At 44.5% G+C, this 20,658-nt stretch overlaps 1 protein-coding gene across 1 annotated transcript in view; it reads right to left on the bottom strand.

Moving 5' to 3' along the window:
• Positions 1-2,395: 2,395 nt before the first annotated feature.
• Positions 2,396-20,658, bottom strand: part of FARP2 (FERM, ARH/RhoGEF and pleckstrin domain protein 2) — a 65,180-nt gene continuing 46,917 nt past the window's right edge. Inside the window, exons 14-27 of the mRNA XM_026036348.1 lie at positions 19,156-19,334; positions 15,822-15,911; positions 14,789-14,922; positions 14,150-14,231; positions 13,060-13,297; positions 12,546-12,676; positions 11,939-12,007; positions 11,526-11,615; positions 10,726-10,808; positions 8,742-8,860; positions 7,915-8,078; positions 5,817-5,924; positions 5,453-5,604; positions 2,396-3,490 (exon numbers count right to left, since the gene is read on the bottom strand). Coding sequence (XP_025892133.1) covers positions 3,400-3,490; positions 5,453-5,604; positions 5,817-5,924; positions 7,915-8,078; positions 8,742-8,860; positions 10,726-10,808; positions 11,526-11,615; positions 11,939-12,007; positions 12,546-12,676; positions 13,060-13,297; positions 14,150-14,231; positions 14,789-14,922; positions 15,822-15,911; positions 19,156-19,334 — 1,730 coding nt within the window. The 3' untranslated portion in view covers positions 2,396-3,399. The remainder of the gene's footprint in view (positions 3,491-5,452; positions 5,605-5,816; positions 5,925-7,914; positions 8,079-8,741; positions 8,861-10,725; positions 10,809-11,525; positions 11,616-11,938; positions 12,008-12,545; positions 12,677-13,059; positions 13,298-14,149; positions 14,232-14,788; positions 14,923-15,821; positions 15,912-19,155; positions 19,335-20,658) is intronic.

Below are 20,658 nucleotides of genomic sequence, written 5' to 3'. Positions count from 1 at the left end.
TCATTTAAAAAGAAAAATCCCCCAAAAAGCATATTCAGAGGCCCCCCACCTCRTAAATCAGCTGCCAAGTACTGCATGGCTCCTCAAAGAAGGAGCTGTCCTCCCCCCTAGGATCACATCTAGGACTAGAGGAAACAGCCACAAACTGAAGCATCTGAAGTTCCACAGGAACTTAAGAAAACATTTCTTAACAGTGAGGGTGACATCTAGTCCAATGCTCCTGYTCCAGCAGGGACACCTAGAGCAGAGGGTGGCATCCAGAYGTGTTTGGGAGATCTCCAGAGAAGGAGACTCCACAACCTCCCTGGGCAGCCTGTTCCAGGGCTCTGGAAAGCCTCACAGGAAAGAAATTCTTCCTCACAGGGAGATGGGACTGCCTGGATTTCAACTTGTACCCATTRCACCCCTTGTCCTGTCACTGGCCACCACCARTAAGAGTCTGGCCCCATCCCCTTTACATTCTCCYGAGTTATTTACACATATTGATCAGATCTCTCAGTCTTGTCTCCTCCAGGCCAAACAGGCCCAGCTCACTTAAGTCTTTCCTCAGATGACAGATGCTCCAGTCCCTTAGTCATCTTTGGCACTCTACACTGGACCCAAACCCTGCAAAGTCCCAACAAAGGATAAATTTTGACCTCCTAAACCCTGACGTGGGATTTCGTGGAAGAACTAATCTATCCTTGGCATCTTCATTGCTTTGAAAGCTTGCCAGGGTGAGAGGTAAGCGGTTTTGCCAGTAGTAATGAAGCTTCTGGCTCACAGGAGGCTCCTGCATCTTCAATGTACATGCGTTTCAGCTTTACTTTCTCCACTTAAGTTTTGCTGCCTCCTTGGGTTTTGGGTCAGGAGCACCAGGGGGTTCCTCCTTCCAGGCACTCCCCTCAAGCCAGGGAGCTCACAYGGCTTCAAGGTAGGAAATACCTAGATGAAGGTTAAGGGCTTAAGCTGCTCAAACTAAAGGATCATCCACTAAGCGACCTAAAAATAAGAGAAGACTCCGCTCCTTTCCTCTCCGCTTCAGTCGGAGCGACAACGGCATCACCCTGCYACGGAGGTGAGGTAAATACGGGGCAGGTTTTCGCACAGTTTGTGCATTAGCAGTAGGAAGGCTCAGCAGTAACGTACTATTCACCTTCAGGGGGGCTCCTGCCATCATTTTTCTAGCTGTCCTAAGGGCCTGTTTGGCCCCAGACGCAGGACGGGGCTGCGGGGCTTGCTGAATCTCAGCTTGCCCCCTGTTCTGTGTCACTCACACTTCAGTAAAGGCGCAGGCCGTCTGCTCCTCTGCCACTTCCCTTGGGCTTGGCGGTGCCTGTCTGCTGCAGGTGGAGCAGAGCTGAGACTGAGATTAGAACGATAACCTTGGAAAAACACTTTATTCAATACACCTACGCAGGGTAAAAATGTCTTAGGGTAGTAGAGCTTTCCAGAGTCAGGATTTAAGTCMATGCAGTCAATGCCTGGGGCTAAGGAGGGGGCAGAGATTTGGTCAGAGGCCACCCCCTTGCTGAGGAAATCCTGCTCTTTCGCTCCGGACCTTGTTACTTGAGTCCTTCCTTGCAGGAGAGCAGCAAAGGGCTGCCAGGGCCTGGGAGAGTCCTCATTAAAGAGGAAAACCCTCCTGGGAAAAGACTTTGGGATGTCGCCCTCACCAAGCAGTGTGTGTGGGCGGGTATCATCTAGAAAAACAGCTGACCTGAAAAATCCATTAATAAGGAGCATGAAAGCTCCAAGCTCGGACGAAACTCAACGCTTCCATGAAGATTCCACCCGCCCTCCCTTGCCCACCRCAACTGAGGAGGTGGAATAAGAGGCTGAGAGTGTTTTATAGCAAGAAGCTATTTACTTTCAAGAGYCATGTTCAACTAGGTGATAACATACGTCCTCAATTCACAGTCACACACCCTACAACAGTTGATTAAAAAAAAAAAAAGAAAAAGATGATGCTAATAAATTAAGTACATTTAACTTACACTGGACAATGGTCATTGAGAGTGGTAGTGGAGACTGGATCTGCTGTCGCTCTTCTCCATGAAGCAAAAGGCAGGTGAAGGGTCTGGAAATCTCTCTGGACTCCATTGCCTGCAATCCTCATTCTTTTCCATGCAGGACGTATTTAGCCCACAGCCCAACACAGCCTAGGAGCCTGCATCCACTCGCCTCTCTCCTTTCCCCTTCCCCAGGATCTTGCCGTTCTTCCATCCTCACAACATACAGCACTTCCATTTTTCTTTCCTTACACAAGTTCATAGTTTCCTCTCCTAGTACAYACAGTTTTCTACCTACAAGATAAACGGAGTCCCTAGAGTCCACCGAAACCAAGCCCAACAGCATTTTGTGGCACTTAGCTTGTGGCAACCACCTTGACCAAAACAGAACAAACAGCAAGCACTTCAGAGTTGATACAGAGGTTTAATAGAGTCCACAGACACTAATGCTCCAGCTAGAATCCAGTGACTTTTACACCTTCATGTGAAATGAAAGATAGGGCTGTCCCATATTTCAAAGTAACAACAGGGATTTTAAAAGTCTTTAAGTGACACAGAAGCACAAGCGACAGTGACTTTCAGAGGAGCTTGTCCTCCCATACTGCTTAAACAACCTGAAAACATCACCCCCAGAAGGGTGGACAGAGCATTTRCCAGCCCCTGCCTTAAGTAACACCTGTTACAGGATGAAGAGACATTGGAGCCGTAATATGAGAACAGCAGGTGACCTTCTCAGCATGCAACTTAGCGGACTTCTAAGGAAAAAACCATGCACCCTACCTGGACTGACCCACAGTCCTGGCACCTCAACAGCCTAGAGGTTCCGGCTTCCCCCTTCCCCTACAAAATTGCTGCCATAACAGCTTCCAAAGAGCAGAATTGTTCTGCAGTTTCTGGTCAAAATTAACTGAGTTAAAGCAAATATATCTGCGGACCCCATTAGTCTAAAGAGACTGCGGCAGCAGGTCGACAGTAAGAGCAGTGAGTGAGACAGCAGCTCTTAGCTCAGGGGAAGGGACCTCCTGGGAGCCAGCGAGCCTGACAGCAGCGCCCACAAGCCAAACACACCACTGGCAATTGCTGGCTTGTCTCTCGTACATGCTGGCCACCCAGTCACAACGTAGAAAGAGGTGTTGGTTGCCTTCAGGACAGGCAGGGGTGCAGGCTTGGTACAAAACACCTTCCACCAAGTGTTGCACGCCGCTGTTGTTAGCTGCTCCCTAGGTAGGTTCAGCTGGAGCAGACCTGACCCTCTTCCACACTGTGCAGTCCGTAACAGCCTCGCTCTCACTTTCCAGACAGGGAGGAAAGGAGCATCCTGGTTCTTTGCTTTAGCKGCTCCAGGGACTCCTGTTTCCACCCACCTCTTTTACTCTGGATTATAGCAGAGATCCAGCTCTGCCTCCCTTCAGTCTGTGTGACTCCCCTTCTCATCTTTAGGAAGCAGCAGGTTCGATCTTGCAGGAGAGTTGGTAGCTCTCTTGATCACCTCCATCCACCTAGCAAGGAAGACATAACAGGACATTAGGATGCTCAACCCCTTGCTCACTGTCACCTCAAATGACAGCGGATTGCACTACTTTGACTGGATTGCATTAYGTTGAGCAGGCATCACAGAACATTTTCTAACTCTTTTTAAAAAGTCTTTTAGGAAATTAATCACTCTGTGTTAGTAAGTTAATTCTTCATATGAATAGAAATAAACGAGGGAAAAGACTGGAGCAATTAGAACATATACAATAGATTGCATCAGGAAAAGCTTCTGGGCTCTAACAGATGGTCTCTTTTAGCAACATTTCTATTCCTCAAGAGTTCAGGCAACTTGTGGGCACGTGAACTGGTTCTCCCATTTCAACTGACTACAGGAACATGGAAAACTACCACCACAAGACACTTCAGACACTCSATGTTCCTTATATCAAGCTGAAGTGTTTCACCAACTTCATCATGTTCTGGATATCTGGTATTTTCAGGTTTCTTGAGTGTTTTCCCAAGAACTGGAAGTGCCAAGACAAAAAGTAAATAAATAAATAAATAAAAGGAATAGGAAGTGTTTGAGCTGTTCAGCCTGAAGAAGAGAAGGGTGAGGGGGGCTCTGATAAGTGTATACAAATAYCTCAAGGGAGGGAGCGAGGAGGTTGGTGCGACCTTTTCTCAATGGTGGCCACTGACAGAACTAGAGGAAACAGCCACCAAGGGAAGCACCAAATGTTCCACAGGAACTTAAGGGAAAAAATCTTGTCAGTGAGGGTGACAGAGTCCTGGAACAGGCTGCCAAGAGAGGYTGTGGAATCTTCTTCTCAGGAGATCTTCAAAACTTGCTCGGACCCAGCCCCGTGCCATCTGCTCTAGGTGATTCTGCATGTGCAGGGGGTTGGACTAGATGATCTCCCAAGATCCCTTCCAATTTTAATGATTCTATGATTCTTTGTTAAACTAAAGGCCAGAGAAGACCCAAGTTATGTTTCTAAAGAAAAGAGTCAGCAATGGAATGGGAGCTAAGTGGACAAATCTATTTTCTTCCTTTCTTTCTAAGGGACAATCCAAAAAATTGTATCAAGTTGCACTTCCTGCTCTTACAGACTGATTTTTATTGCATTAAACCTAGTTTAAAATGGAACAAATACACTAAAGAGCAAAGCCACCTGTCCAAAGAACAATCTACAGTGCTTTGAACTCCAGACTATTAGTGTCTATTAGTGTGCACTGTCATCWCTTCTAACTGTTGCCAGCCTATCCTCTCAAGTCATATGGGCTGCTTTTCTTACAGTAAATTATGCAAAAGATTCTCAACTCTTGCTAATATGGAAAAAAAAACAGAGTGACAATGAAAAAATTAAATTCTGTGATTTCACAGAACCACAGAACGGTGGTGGTTGGAAGGGACCTCTAGAGATCATCTMTTTCAACCCCCTGCTCCAGAGGGGCTCCCAGGGCACGGGGTGGCAGCCAGGCATTTTTTCCCTGGTAGTTGATCTGCACGTTGCTCAGTAACATATAATATACTAATGTGTGATGCTCTCCCAAGGGAGGGAGTGAACACGCAGAGACTTCTCAGTAACAAAGCACTCCAAAACTGTACATGGTCCGTTACAAATCCTATTCATTCAGCACCAYGTTTTGGAGCTAGAAAACTGATTTCCTAGAGCTACCTACAGGGCTGAGCATCTCACAGCTACTTCCCAGCTCCAAGGGAGCTCTGCCCTCCTGAGACGCTACTGAGCCTACAGCTCTAGCTGTAATCACCAGCTTTTCCTTTGCAAGGAGGAAGGGTCTGGCGGAGGAGGGATCTGCAAACGTTATGGGTGCAAAAAGGGAACTTTCTCACTGGGAACATGCTGCGTCTTCTGGAAGGACACTTGGATGGCAGTCAGGAGCTCTAAGTACCCTAACTTTAGACTCCTAGTTAATGAACTAACAGCATGGTGTATTCTGAGACAGAAAAGAAATCAGGAAATTACCTCTCAAAGGTATATTTGCTCTCAGCCCTGAAGAAGTACACGTGAGACTTGAACTGYAGCTTGAAGACGTAATCCTTCTGAATGCCGTCTGCCTCCACAGGGGAGCTGACCACGTAGCCAAGGAGCGGGAGACTGGCCAGCGGGAAATCGTCCTGGAAGAGCCCAAGGACACAGGTCTTAGCATGAGGCACCCGCCGTGGCTCCAAGGCAGCCAGACTGAGCGTTGCCTCTTTGGCTTAAGACTTAAGACGGTCTTAGTATTTTATTGGGTTACTGAAAAGGCACTGTTTCTCACTCTCCTTCAAGARTTGAAGAGTTGGCACCCTGAAGTGGCCTCTTTGGGCTCCTGGTCACCTTTGCCTACCTGGTGCGTTTTGTAGAAGAACAAGCAGAAGTTGGTGAAGACGACCCACAGTTTCTGCCAGCCATTGCTGTTCTTGAACTTCCGTAGCAAATATCCCGAGAGCTGATTCTGGGAGGGAAGGAGAGGAAACCTCCCGTGAGATCACAGCTTGCTTTTCCTTGAGGAAACCGTGGATAAAACCTCCAAAGCTCCCGCATAGCAGCTCTTGCCCTGTGCTCCCAAAGGCCTCTTAGATATTTCATATGGGAACAGAATGACTTTGTATCTTCAGTTCACTAATTCTACCCAAGTAAATCTCGTCTCTTTGCCCACTAAGTGTTTTCTCTCCATAAGAGAAACTTCTCTTACTCCATGTTTAAGTGTTTGCTGTAACTCAGAGTCACTCAAGATAATACAAAGGAGAGAGCTGCACCCATTCTTCCCCCAGCTGTCTCTGGACTGATGAATCCTTTGCAGCCTACAGTCAAGAAAACCCACTCAGAAAAGCACCAGCCACAAAGGCACTTATCCCCCCATTTCCCTTTTTCTACTCTCCAAAATAATAATAATAAAAAATAACAAAGCAGAGGGGAAAACGGACTGGTAACGGAGGCTGGAGTGACGGACAAGGACGCAGCAGCTAYGCGAAGCCAAGCGGGCCGCAGGAAAGCGCTGCGCGGGTTAAACACGCTGAGCTTTGGCGTGGCAGGATAAAACCTACGGCACGGGACAAAAGCAAGGGCAGTTGAGAATTAAAGAYGGAAGAAATGGTGGAAAACCATGAAAAACCATTTGGGAAAGCAGAAATAGGAGGGAATCCTGCACTGAGGAACCGTTAAGGCTCTGTTGGTGGATGGTTCGGATGCTTCACGCTAGTACAACTTCTGGGGTTTGCTATGGAATTATGGAGTAAGTGGTAAATTTTGTTGGGAATCCCCTGGTTCCTCCCACCAGTGGTGAATTTGGGGTGTTTTTTTACCTGAATCATGCACAGGTAATCAGACAGGGAAAGGCTCTGGTTCCGGTACCAGCAAACATGGGTGATTGTGTTGGGCCGTTGGGCCTGGCCCAGCAAATAGCGAGGAGGAAGCTCTGGAGAAACAGCAAGAGAGCAGAAAACTGAGCGGAGAAAAGGGGGAGAAAAAGAGAGAGARAAAAAAAAACAGACATTAGGATAAAAGAAGCAAGACATGAGAAAAGCATCTGTTAAAGGAAAAYGGATTGTGAGGGGGAAAAAATGGAGGTGTTAGAACATGAAGCAGATGAAAACAAGAGGGTGGCACAAGAACCGGCCTGTTGAACCCCAGAGCCTGCAGCACGCTGGTCTCCTCATCCGGACAGGACACGGCAAAGCGGTGCCTTTTGCCAGGCTATCATCCTGGGAAGGAAGGCTGCACCCCAGGAACTGTCTTCTTTGCTGGCTAAAATGTACAACTTCTGGACACGAAGCCAGCGGACCCTGTCTACAGGAAAATTGACCCRGCGAGCTGATTCATGCTACATGCAGCCCGACAACACAGAGGCTTCAGCGCCCGGCTTTTAGCTCCTACCATTGCACCAAAAAGAGGGGCGAGGGCGTCTGGAAGGTGCAAATACACAGGGCAGCACCTGAACTATCAGCGTTTTCCTAGTGAGCAACCTCCTCTTTCTCTTCAGGGTATTCTGGTACATCCCTGCTTGTGGAGGCCCCTGGGATGGTGGCCTCCAGGAGGGTGTCCTGCAGAACAGCCACTGAAAGGGAAGGTGGGCGCCAGTTCCCTGGTCTCCATTGAGGAATCTGGAATTTACGGTCTTGATACGTGCAGGATTTGGTACAGGAAGGCGCCCTCAGCGTAGGTGCTGCACGGACCGCGAGGCAGAGCAGCAGCACCCAAGGCAGCAGCCATGCAAAGAGCAGCCAGCCCGAAGGAGTTTGGTCCTAGGGATCTCCAGGTGTTTCGCTTGGCCAATTCCCTCTTYCGGAGGATCTGCGGAAGCAGAGCCCTGCCGCGGGAGCGTGGACGCACGGACATGCACAGCGACGGGCCAACATGCAGAACACGGAGCCGAGGGCGACGGGAGGCTGCGGCAGCGCAGCCGGACAGGGAGAGACCCGTGAGCGCTGCGCCCCGCGGGGTACCTCGACGGCCACACTGTGGTCGCTCATGGAGACGCTGGTGTTGCGGTACCAGCACACGTGCATGGTTGTGTTGGCCCGGTGGTGGCTCTGCCTGTCCAAGGAGCTACGGGAAGAGTGAGTGTCATCTTCGGACTCCTGCTCTAGGGAGACCTCATCAGAGGATCCTGGGGGAGGAGAATTCAGCAGCTGTTTAAGAATGGTGTGAGACAAGGACAGCGAGAAAAGCAGGAACGCCTCAAACTGCTGGTGTTTGTCTGCTAGGAGCCAGCTTGAAAACGAATCTGTCTGAACTTGTCACTCAGCTCAGCTTCGGGTTGCTGACTCAGTATTGCATAATTTTGTTATTTAATCTTAATAGGAGAAAAGCATTTTACAGCACSCAGGCAGGGGCTGAAGGGAGATTCCCTTCTTAGCGAGGAACTGGAAAAATTGCTCTAAGGAGGGATATTATATGTGGTTCTTCATATCCATGCCAACATCGGAGACAGGCACAAGACTGCTGGGCTACAGAAATGACTGCAAAGATAACTTTTCTGGGAYGAAATCATATTACATTGCTAAATGGGGAAGAGAAGTAGGTAAGTGATAAATGAGAACCCAATAAAACTAACTGTTCTRCAGCTGAAGGATCTCTGTCGGCTTTAACCTACCAGAAACATCAGGCTAGGAAGAYGAGCATATTTATTCCAAATAAAAGAGGACAAGAGCTCTCCTTCACTGTAAGAATGATAACATACAGCATTTATGTCATCAACTTTCCAACAAGAAAACAAAAAAAGGGGACATCTCAGCTCACTCTGTTCAAGAAGGCAAGAAGCGCTACTCACTGTTGGAACGGTTGCATACGGAGTTTTCCAGAAGCATCTCAGACTTCTCTGTGGATTTCTTGGCCATTTCGATTGCCACATTTAGGTCTTCCATCCACTTGCCCATCTCCAGGCGGGTACTGCAACACAAAACAGGACAAATGTCACCTCCCTGGACCCAAAATGTCATCACAGAGCTGCATTTCTCCAGGAAGGCAAAACTCCCAGCCCAATACAAAAAGCCATCCTTTTCCACTCAGAAAAGATATCAGAATTCCTAGGAAATGTGATTAATAGTAGCCTTCCTGATATGAAATGAGTTTTCTATCACTTTCCCTGCCATTTTCAAGCCACCTGAGAAAAGTTTAACATAGCCACTTAAAAACCTTGGGCTGAATAGGAAAGAGAAAAAAAAGACTATGTGAAATCTCCCATTTGTCCTCAGAAGAGKAACTACCCAGCGTGGATCATCTCTGTTCCTCACACAGAGCAAAGCTCTTCATTTAAAGGGTTTCAGAGCTACTTCAAATCCATAATTACCCTTCCACGCTAACAAGAGCCCTTTGGAGATGCAGGATGATGACCCTGGAAAGGACGATTCAGAGGATGAAAGGCACCCTGAACCCAGCTTTCCAAGGAGATACATGATTTATCTTCCATCTCAAGCAATTGCAACACAGGCTGCAGGAAGATGAGGGTTTATTTCAGCCCATACAGACCCCTGCACAGGTTGCACAGCTGCGACCTCAAGTCTTGGTGTTCCCATTCCCATGGGAATGCAACAGCACCAGGTTTCTCCATCCAGAAGCAAACACAGGCTCGACATTTCTTCTTCTCCTCCTGCTTCATTCCCTGCCTGCATAGGTTTTCTTTAAAGTGTTATATATGTTTCCATGGAGTATTTGATGGGGCATTTTGTTGTAACCACCTTTTTTTTGCAGTAGCTCAAATTCCAGACAGTTTTCCATTTAGACCGTGCTTGGCGTTTGCAGTCTAAGTCAAGCTGTACTTTTTTTTCTGATAGGTAGGGAGTCAAAGGTAAAAAATCCCTTTGAACTATTTCCAAGTTATGACAACCTAAAAAGAAATATATTTACTTTCCAAATTTAAGACCATTTCAGGCACTTTTTGGCTCAACAGTTGCCTGGAAATGGTTGACCTTAAAAAYATGTGACATTCTGAGGTGCCAGACAGGAATAGGAAAAACAAATAAATAAATTTAAAAAAGCAAGCTTTGCTTGATGAATATGTGAGCACACAGAGCACTGGCTGCTACGCCACCACTACCTACCTGGCTTGATAAATGTTCAATAATAGTTATTTTTTGAGAACAGGAGCTAGTAACTAGGAGAAACAAACACTACAAAATCAAAAACTGAGATTTACTGACCCAGTTCTGCATTCCCCACAGAAATAACTCTGACTGCTTTCTAGGGAAACTGTAGGTGTTGAAAGCCACCTGAAGTTGAACCTGAGAGCCTTGGTGGAGGGATAACCCCTCACCCTAAACTATGTGTCTAGGGAAAGCTTACACTGAAAAGAAACTGGCTTGCTCTCCAAGCTAAGCTTTAATTATTCTCTCCCCTCGCAGCTTCCTTCATGAGACCTATCCAGGGACTGCCCCCTCTTTACATCAATTTGGATTTCTGGGTTTCAGTTCTTTTTGGTTCTCTACGAGTTGCACATTTAGATTTTAGTTTGTCTCCTGCTTTGTAGCAGTTGCTTTGTGGGAATGACACCAACAGCTCAGCCGACCAGGAAAAAATATAATGGCAACCATACTGCTGCCAATGTCCATTTAATGATCTACTGTTTGCTTATCAAGTTACTCCTTCCTGAAAAACAATATTGATAAAAGAATTGGGAAGTGTGATGTATTTGTTTTAAAGCTGCCCTTTCTGGGAAACCCATGAGATACCATCCTRGCTCTGCACTAAGTCATCAAACTTTAACTCTTTGGAGTAGCACATATTAACCACAAGCAATTAAGGAAAATTAACAGTACCTTGCTGCCACTACTATGGTTTTCTGTGCTGAATAGATTGTGAAGCAGTGTGGGACAGCCCATTCGTTCTCACTCTCCTCTACCTGTGGAAAAAGCAAAGGGTTTTCTCGTCACTGCTCAGTGACTGATAAATCCTCAAAACTCCTTTYTGGGGCTGAGTAGGACTTTTGGTCGCAAGACGACTACAACACAGTTGCAGAAAGTGCAAAACAGCTACTGTTTAATAAATACTGCCTAATTGCAGTCTATTTTGGCTCTACATGGAAATCTGCATTGTTCTTCTAATGGCACATCTGCAGCTGCACGGTGCCACATCCAACAGGACCAAAGAAGGGGGATTCTGAGCAGGACGGAACTCATTACTTACCGGGGGGTCAAGCACTATCAGCTGCAAATCAAACACAGAAAGAACAGTTGCATTAGAACATGCAGGGAGGGATGCAGCAGGGATTGATTTTATGCTAAGAGGCAGGGAAAAAACAGCAGGATAAATYCATATTCTCAGATTGGCCTTTCACAGCAACAACTCGTCAAACAGGGGCGTTCCAGATGTTTCGCTGACAAGAGGGAACGAACAGGTTTACTCCCAAGGACAGCTCTGTGTTTAGCACATAGGCTAAGGCACTCTGGAGGTCCAAGTCCACAATCAGCAGCACCAGAGGCCACAGTGATGGCAAAGCTGCTTTGACTCGCACTGCAGCAGGTTGCTGCTTTGGTCATCACAGCCCTGAAGAAATAAATTTCTCAACCTGATGCAAAGTTGTTTCTTTAACACGGTGATGCAATTTGAAGCCACTTACCAACATGCCATGCAGAGGAAGATGCCCGTGAATTTTGAATTGATTTGTCCCTGTAACACCTTTGCTTGTGTAGAGCAACATATCTGAGAACTGAAAAATGAAGAGAGGTACAATGAATACTCTCCAGATCATAGTTAGTGCCAAGTATTTTTTTGACATCTTTATAAAAACTAGTGTTTGGAAAGACACCTGCCTTCCATCCGTTTGGCTACTTCCCTTAAAAGTAATTGTGTTTATATAACACAGGCAATTAACTTCAAAAATTCTGTTAAACATGCCAAGAAAGAAACAACCTGAATGGGCTGCTTTATCACAGCCCCTGCTGCATATAAGAAAATCCTAACATGAAAACAGTTTCATGGCAGCTTTATCTTGAATACTTTAGGTTTATGAAAAGTAGAAGCAGCACCTACCAGAAAGAACATCCGTTGCTGTAAACCTTTCTTAGTGAGCTTGTACAAGCAGCCTTCCCGGATAAACTCCTGCAGAAAACAAAACAAAAAAAAAAGAGTCAGACAAAGCTCCATCTCTCCCAAACGCACAGAATTTGGATGCTCCCACGCTCAGCAATAATTGCTAAAAATTTTGCTAAAGGCCAAGTTATGCCTTTGCTTCAGGTCTCCATGAAATCTCCATCCACAAGAACAGATCACAACAGAAGGAGATAAGCAGAGCTGGTAGCACACCTCCTATTGCATGCGTGATATGCTGTGTCCCACACAAACAGTGAGCCAAGCATCCCTTTCGATCCAGTGGCTGCTGTACCACAAACAGGAAACTGCACCCATGGTCTAAACAGTAGGATTTTTGTCCTAGTTCCCTATAGGAACATCATGAAAAGGTAAATGTGACTAATTTATAAAGTCAACTATCATGCAAAGCCTTCATATCATTCCATAAAATATACAGTGAAAGGTCGTGACTGTAGACACATTGTTGAAATGAACTTCCTTGGAAATAAAGGAAATAATAATAATAGTAATAATAAAAAGGCTCTAAAAATTAAGCAATGTTACTTACCCTACCAGGTGCTGTGAGATTATCAATACCAATTAAGTCATGCTGCAGCTCTGTCAGCTTCTGGAAATTCTCCAAGCGGATCAGGCTGTGCTGGAGTTGAGACGTCATCTCCGTGACTTCCTTCAGCGCATCTGAAAGCAAAACAGCACTAACAAGATCAACACAGAGCACATGAAACCCAAGCTGCAAATTTTGTCATAAAARCATAACTAAACACTGCTCGAATTAAGTTGCCACTTGGAAATTAAGCTGTAGCTACTCCTGTCAGCTTTCTGCTTTTCTGGTTGGTATTTTCCTTKTTCTTTCTTTTCTCRGGATGTTAAAATCACAGCATTCATTTAGCAGCAGGATTTGAGTCAGAAAGATGAATTACACATGGAAATCAAACTCCAAATGGAGAAAAAGGGGGTTTATATTGAATTTGTAGAGGCAACACTTGCTGTCTGCCACTGGATGAGAACGTGCAGACTGTGGCACTTGCTCAGGAACAGGTTTCTGCGGAGCGCTCACTCACTCCGGCAATCCGCGTAGTCCCGGTGCTCGGTCGTGTAGTGCTTGCAAAGTCTCCCCAGGATCAGCTTGTAGTGCATCAGCCTCTGGATGGGTTTGAGCAGAAACGTGTTGAGCGGCAGGTAGCAAACTTTCTGCAGCTCAAACTCCTTGTAAACCATTTCCAGTTTCTTTAGGCGCTTCGTTGCTTTCTCCAGTTCGGTCAGGACCTCATCGTGCTTCTGCAAGTAACTGGTAAACTCCTGTTCAACCACATAAAACATTACTAGTTACATAAAAAATTCAATCTCACAAAAATTACTAAAATGGTCTTTAATAGATTTCATAGCGAATACAACAACAAAAAGATCTGCATTCCTCTTTACGTGGTACTAATCATGATTATAATCCAAGACTGCACATGTGTCTAAATGCAACACCAACATCACTGAGTGTTTTTATTGCTTCATCAAAAAGCACTACTATAAAAAACGTATTTGCCCAGTTGTTCTCTTCACTTTATATTGTGGCAGAACAAGTTAATAATGGCGAAGTTTTAAATAAATTAAATAGAAGCAAAGTCTCCGTATTTCCCTGTTTTTATATTTCTTTTCTATGGTTTTGTATTTCTTTTCAAACCATTGGCTGTAGTGCATTAGTTATTCAGTCATTGCAGCACAATTTTAACTGTCTCATGAAGCAGTTTACCAAATAAAAGTGACTGCGTTTCAGGACAAGCTACTCTGCAGTTAAAAAAATACTTGAATTTTGGAATTTAACCACCTTGCAGAAAAATATCTGTGTTGAAGAGAGTTGTGCCAGTAGGGGAAGACAGTKAGACTAATTAAACTAATTTTTCTTTGTCAGCTCATCAGTAACCAATAAATATGAAGCCTTTTGTCAATGTAAAKGCAGGAGGTAAACTGGGCAACACTGGTACACAGACTTGTTGTACATATTCTATGATGTTTTAACTTTTAATTGGTTTAGAACAACAATTGCCTGTAAGACACTTCAAGCTAAGTGAAAAACATTGAAGCTCAAACTACCACCCTCAAAAACTGGAAAAAAAAGATCCATAACCCTGAAATTTCATTACTCCCATCTTTACCTACCTTTAGGGTACGCATATTCCTGAGCATGACATCTCCAATTCGTTGATAATCTCCTTTAACCTGAGCACTGGATCTTCCTTCCCTGAAAAGCATATAAAAGCATTTAATTGTATCTAACCATCTAGTTTGTCCTCTCCAGAGCAGAAAGCTCAGAGGTAGAATAGTCAGGTAAGAGTAAATAATTCACTTCACTAATGCAAAAAGAGAGAGAGCAAAAACAGGCCAATATATTAACATCACTTTAAGAGGAATAAAAGACCTCCTTTTGAATGGTATTTATTATGTCTCGGGTCAGAAGAAAGTAACGTGAAGGTTAAAAAAATCAAAAGTATCTTCTGAAATGAGAAATATTTTGTGCTGCAATAGCTGAACAACTCTATACTTATTTACAGGAGAGGAAAAAAAAAGGCAGAATAGAAAAGGCATGGCTCGAAAACAGACTTTGCAAAAATTATTCGGTCACTTTTCAAAAATCCCCATATATCGAGATATTTTTTTCCCTTGGCTCTATTTAAGCAGAATTCCAATTCTGCTTCTGTTTAGAAGACCAATTCAAGTATRGATTGCATATGGTCTTGATGTAAGGGGAGAGGAAAAGGCCTTCCCTGATTATTGCCCATGCACTTGACTGACACTTACCAGAGTGAGAGCCTTTGCTCAATCTCCTTCAGGAAGCCCCGGTGAAACTCATATATTGGGTCAATGTTAGAGAAGAGCAGCGTCATCAGGCCTTCAGGCATAGCGTTCTCCTTGATGACTGCRCTGCGAAACCACTGAAAGAAACATCAGAAATGATTATTTTTCATATATACTTGGGCCCTTTCTATCATTTCTGCTCCTGCAGGTTGTAGGGGAGAGGAAAGTGCAGCCGTGTAGGGAAACAGCAGGAGGAAAGGAGAGCTATTTAAGGAMGATGTCATGCCTTGCCACACACTGCAAACACGAGGCTTATTATGGGCTCCAGGCACAAGCAGGTTTCCTAATCCAGTGCTGAGATGTTTTGTAACTGCTCTAAATCACTAAATTACTGAATGGCTGGAACATGCCCACGGCGGCCGCAATGCAACTGCTTTTGTATCAAAACATCCACAGCTGCTCCTTCATCAAACTCGCAGCATTGTGCGAGTTATTTAGTAGTGGAGGCATTTCGTATTTTACATACTGTTTCTTTTCAATTATTAATACTCCTGTTTTCAACGCCCAGCTTTCTCAATGGGATGTGAACATGCCAAAAACTATCAGAGGACCCAGATGTTTCACAATCACCTAGGAAAAAAGTTTGGGGAAGTCCAAARGAAGAATTTCAGCGAGAGGACGCTCCCTGAATTCTTCCAAAATTGCTCAAGGGAAGATGCATGGCATGAGGAAATCATACTTTTCTCTTTTAATGTAGATATTTATAAAAACACCATGGCCATAATGTTCAAAACGGGAGTAAAGTAAACAAGTAACTCTTAAAGAAAGATATACAGAAAGAACATTTTCAGGCTATCCTTAAGACTCCTACGTTCACAGTTCTCGACAATAAAGTTTGCCTAAATCKCCAAAGTCTGCCTGAACCTTATGGCCTTCATCTGTTACCTAGAAGGAATTACAGGATTTTTCTTCGAAATTAATGATGTAAAACATAATAAGAAAAGGATATCCATTAAAGCCATTTCTAAACCCTTACCACRGTAATAACTTCCAGGTCCTTCAGATAGGTCCTCTCTGTAGCGAGAATCTCCTTCGCTATGAAGTAAGCCTTGTCGGCTGGATAGCGCTGAAAAAAACCCAAGAAATCAGCAAGTAGTGATATGTAAGGGCTGTATTGATATATAAGTGCTCTAGTACTCAGCACAAGTGCAAATGCAGCAACACATAGCTCTAGGCAGAGCTTGTATCATTCTCCTCTCCCACGGCAGCTTTCCCAGACACGTTTAAAAAAGTTGTTTAAGGAGCTACTCTCAAGTGATGCCAGTCGCCGAGTATTTTCTTGAGCCCTCTGGGAGAGATTCTTCTGCTATGATCCTTGCTTGACTGTTTTTACCCTGCTTTCAAAAATATCATTGCAGATTGTTTTATTCCTTAAGCAACAAGGCAAAAACATTCATGTCCAGAGCCTTGCCCTTAATCATTCTTTGCAGCCTGTTTTAATTGCATTAAAGTGTCCTTTTTCATTACTTTTGAGCAGCTCTGCAAGCTCCCACCTTATTCATCAGCTGATGCGCAAAATCTCATCATTTCCCAAGTGTTTTCCTTTTGTCTCTCTTCATTGTATCCCTGCTTTTTGTTCACTTTCTTGCTACTTTCCAATTGTTCCCTGCTGAAATTCAGGGTGTCTCCCCTCTCTCACTTTGTTTTTTTCAGTCATGCATTAGTTCAAGGCACTGGTAGGCTGCTTTGAGTGCATAATGACTTAAAATAATAAGTAGCAAAAGGAAAAAGCAAGCAAGCCTCACATAGTGCATTTTCAGTTCTAGTTTTCTAGCTGCAGTGACAAGCAACACAGCTGTCGAAGTGCAAAAGGGGATCTGTCAGAAACCTTTGTTACTGGTCAGGCACTGGCAGACATGGCTGAAAAATGTAAATAGGCAAATGATGGAGACCCACTGCAAAAAATATAAAGAGCATTTCTGTGTGCACACTCGCACGTGGCAGCCTCCAAACACTCGCTACATGCAGAAAGAGCAAGTGATGCTGAACGGAGGGGTCTTCTCTGCAAGCCAAGAGGCAGAAACACATCGGGCAAAAATAAAGACCATGAGACACCAGTAGTGCAAGAATTAAGAGACTGTTTTAGCTTGCTGTCTGCTTTGCACCTACATTACAATGTCACCAAACTATCAAAAAAAAAAAAAAAAAAATCACTCGGCATCCCCACAATGTCTGGGAGCAGAAAGCTCACAGTTCTGCTTTTAGTTCTTGGGGTTAGGTTAAACCTGCTTGGCTCAAGCCAAACCGAACCTCTTGGGTTTAAGAATTTGCTAAAAAATGTTCAAAAGGGACCGTTGGAGACATTTTGACTATTTGTTTCCCTTCATTATCTCTATGAAACGGGCCTGTACTCCAACCTACCTGCAAAATAACACAAGTCTTGCATTTAACAAAAGAACATCACAGCACACACAAAGGAGTCTAACTGAAAATATGAGGCATGGTCTGGAACAGGAATCTAATTAGCTCATACCCAAGTAGGCCTTGGTTAGACTTTGATTAACTAAGCAGAATTATAGCAGCAGCAGCACCCTTAAAATTAAAACGCCACTGCAATTTTTTTTTTAATTTTAATTTTAATTTTTATTTTATTATTATTATTATAACTATAGTAAAGTAGCTGGGAAATTTAACTTGTCACATTGGCTTTAGCATTTTTTTCGTCCCCACTTAAAAAAACTGTTTCTCAATGAAGATTGCAGACTCAAMTGACTCAGAAATTGGTCAAGCTAAAAATCAACTGCAATAAACAATTCCCTTTGAGGTATGTAACTTACAGATCAGTAAAGTACAGGTGAGGTAAAATTTCAGGTCAGCCTCAAAGAGAACTCAATCTGCTGAAATACCAGGCTTGGAAAATCAAGCAGAAAGGACTGGACTTCAGCATTTAGAAGAGACAGTGCAGTTACTGTTTGCTATCTCCACGTTACAACTATTATAAATGCCAGTAATTTTAAACCCCCCGAAAAACAGTAAAAAGCTATAAGGCTATATGGCAGCTCACACAGGAATTGAGACTTCAGGCTCAGTCTTATTTATTAAAAAATAACTTGCTAGCACTCAGTGATTCAGTGTAAAACTACACATTGATACCGGGTTATGTCCCTATATACAAATTCCTGGAGTTTTTAAAGCTGCACAAGTGCCTGCCGGCCTTAACTGTGCCCTGGCCAAGTTGAAAAGCTGAAAATGGACCTGAAAMGTTTCATTTTTATGGCCCTTGATATGCAGCCCCACCTTGATAAGTCTAATGCAGAAGGCAAGGCTGAAGGCCCACGTATATGTGGGAAGGAATGACCCCAGTTTTATATCAACTCCCACTTGTTCATGAAACCTTCTCCTCTCCTGTGAGCATTTATCTGCAATGAATCCACCCCATCAGTGATGGATGTATCTTCCACTGCTCAGGGGAGCACTYATCCATCTCAGGCGTAAGCACAAGGTAGGTTCTGCCAGAAAGGCCTCCCCTGCTATCAGTGTTTTGGCAAAGACCACCTAGACTATGAATAAATCAGAAGGAAAGAGCACACTCTGACAGTGYACTGCCCCACAACTAACCAAAAACCCTGAGAGTGGATAAGCCAGGTCACCACAGAGGCCTGGTTGAGTGGAAAAGAGGTCAACTGCAATGCCTGCTGGTGAGAAAGCTGAAGCTGAGCTTGGGACCATTGCAGCTCAAAAGCAGACACCTCAGCACATCCCTAAAGGCACCGCTACGCTCAAAAAAGAAGGGCCTCGAGGTCTGGTGTAGAACACATGGCGAGAACATGGATAGAAGTTAAGAACCCAAGAAGAACATACCTTAGACATTAACAAATGTGAGCATTGTGCTGTTCTCTATAATGGGAAATTAAATCATTCCACAACGCTCCGCACAGAGTGTGCAGTCCAGTCAACCGACCCATGTTAAATACAACACCACACAGCAAAGATAAGGCCAGGACAAACATCACAACATGACACAATCTTTCATTAGTCAATAAGCCAAAGACAACCCATTTCCAGACTCAACAGCTGTCTTACCTGCTYTTCAGTGTACTACCTCAGTGAAAATCATCTCAAGTAGATCACTTGCTTTAAATTGTCTTTCCAACACTTTTCACACCAGGGGAAATCATCTTTTATACTCTAATACAGCAGTTAGGGCACTGCTACTGTTTTATATCAAATACACATCAAGTGTATTTGATATAGACACTTTAAAGAAATGAAAACCAGAGCACAACTCGTGAAGCACAAAGAACACAATTCATCACATGAAATGACAGCTTTCCGCGTTACTTAAGTTCTTGGTGGTGCCATTTTCTTACCTTACGTTTCATTTCATCCTCATCTTCTATCCTGGCACCACCAGCATCACTCAGGACAGGGCTCAGGAGGGGAGATGAACCCTGACCAGCTGAGTTCAAATTCACTGGAAATGCCGGGTTCAAACTCAGGGGACTCTTCAACGTGAAGGAGGAGATCTGAGAATGGTCCACAGAGAGGCCTATAAGGAGGAGATGGAGCAGAAAAGGAGAGAAAATAAAAATGATTTCAAAAAGAGTTTACTAAAACATGTCCACTATTAAACCATAACAACAACCTCACATCATGGGGAAAGAGAGACACGTCTCTACTCCTAAGGGTGTATCTCTTAAGCACGTAATTGGAGGTTTGTGAGCAACTGCTGTAGAGTGACAGTTTATATAGAGAGACACTTGAAAACTGCATTTAGGAGAACAGATAAATTATTCAGCCTGCAGGGAAAACTGCCCAAACGCCACTGTTCTTTTTTGGGTTTTTTTTTGAGTAATAGGCTACACTACATGAGATTATACGGCAGTACCAAGAACGCATCTTTTAATTTTCCTTTTTAAAGGAATTTTCTCTAAAATATTTTTCTATTTTAAAACAAGGACTCCATTCTCACCCAAAGAGAAGTCAGAACAAATGCCCGTGCCATTCTCCACTACAGAAAAATAAATTGAAAAGCCAAAGCTTGCTAAAAACGTACTCAAACTTCAAGAAATCTCCAAAATTGTGGCCACAAGGAGGAACATCTCTTGCTATAGAAAAGGAGACCAGGCACTAGAGTTCATTCCCAGGCAAGCTTCCCTGCTCCAAGCACTTCAATACCCATCGCTTTTGCCCTGCTGTTCCAACATGAAATCAGACTTGGGGCCCTCCGCTGTGTTCAGTCCCTTTGCATGAGAGGCACAAAGCAACACAGGCCAAGTTATCGAGTAAAGGCAAAATAAAATAAAAACAAAACACAAGTGCAATAGCAAAGCTGGATGTGTGAACTCATCGCTTCCCAAAGCCCAGTCTAGGGCTCAGGCCCATGAACCACATTGCTCCAAGCTCCTAAAACAACACCCCATACAGCAGCAGGGAATGAGACGAAAAATCATTTCTAAAGGRCTATTTTTACCACAAATAGCCCTCCTTGACTATCAAGCTCCCYTTCCTAAGCACGCAGGCTGCACGTGCTGGAGCAGCCGCAGCCAGGAGCTGTTTCTTCCGCTCTTGGCAGGGCCGGTGGCCGGTGCTTGGCTCGGGAAGCGAAGGCGCTTCCCGCGCAGGAAGCGGGCGCGCGTGTTTGCACATCGGCAGCGCAGGAAGCGAAACGCCGCGGCTCCTCGGTCACCTGGAAGAGATTCAGCTTATCGAGGCCGCAAAGTTAACTATTACCACACCGGGCGAGCCAAGGGCCCGCGCCTCCTGCACGCCTCCGTACTTCCCAATGCTCCCAGTGCTAACCCAAGAACAGCACCTAAGATGTGTCTCACGCGCAAGAGCGTTTATGGAGGTTACTGCTTAGGAGGTTTACG

This window comes from Nothoprocta perdicaria, unplaced genomic scaffold (assembly GCF_003342845.1).
Source record: "Nothoprocta perdicaria isolate Ctin4 unplaced genomic scaffold, notPer1 scaffold_177, whole genome shotgun sequence".
Taxonomy (NCBI): Eukaryota; Metazoa; Chordata; class Aves; order Tinamiformes; family Tinamidae; genus Nothoprocta; species Nothoprocta perdicaria.
This window is presented reverse-complemented; position numbering and strand designations above follow the sequence as displayed.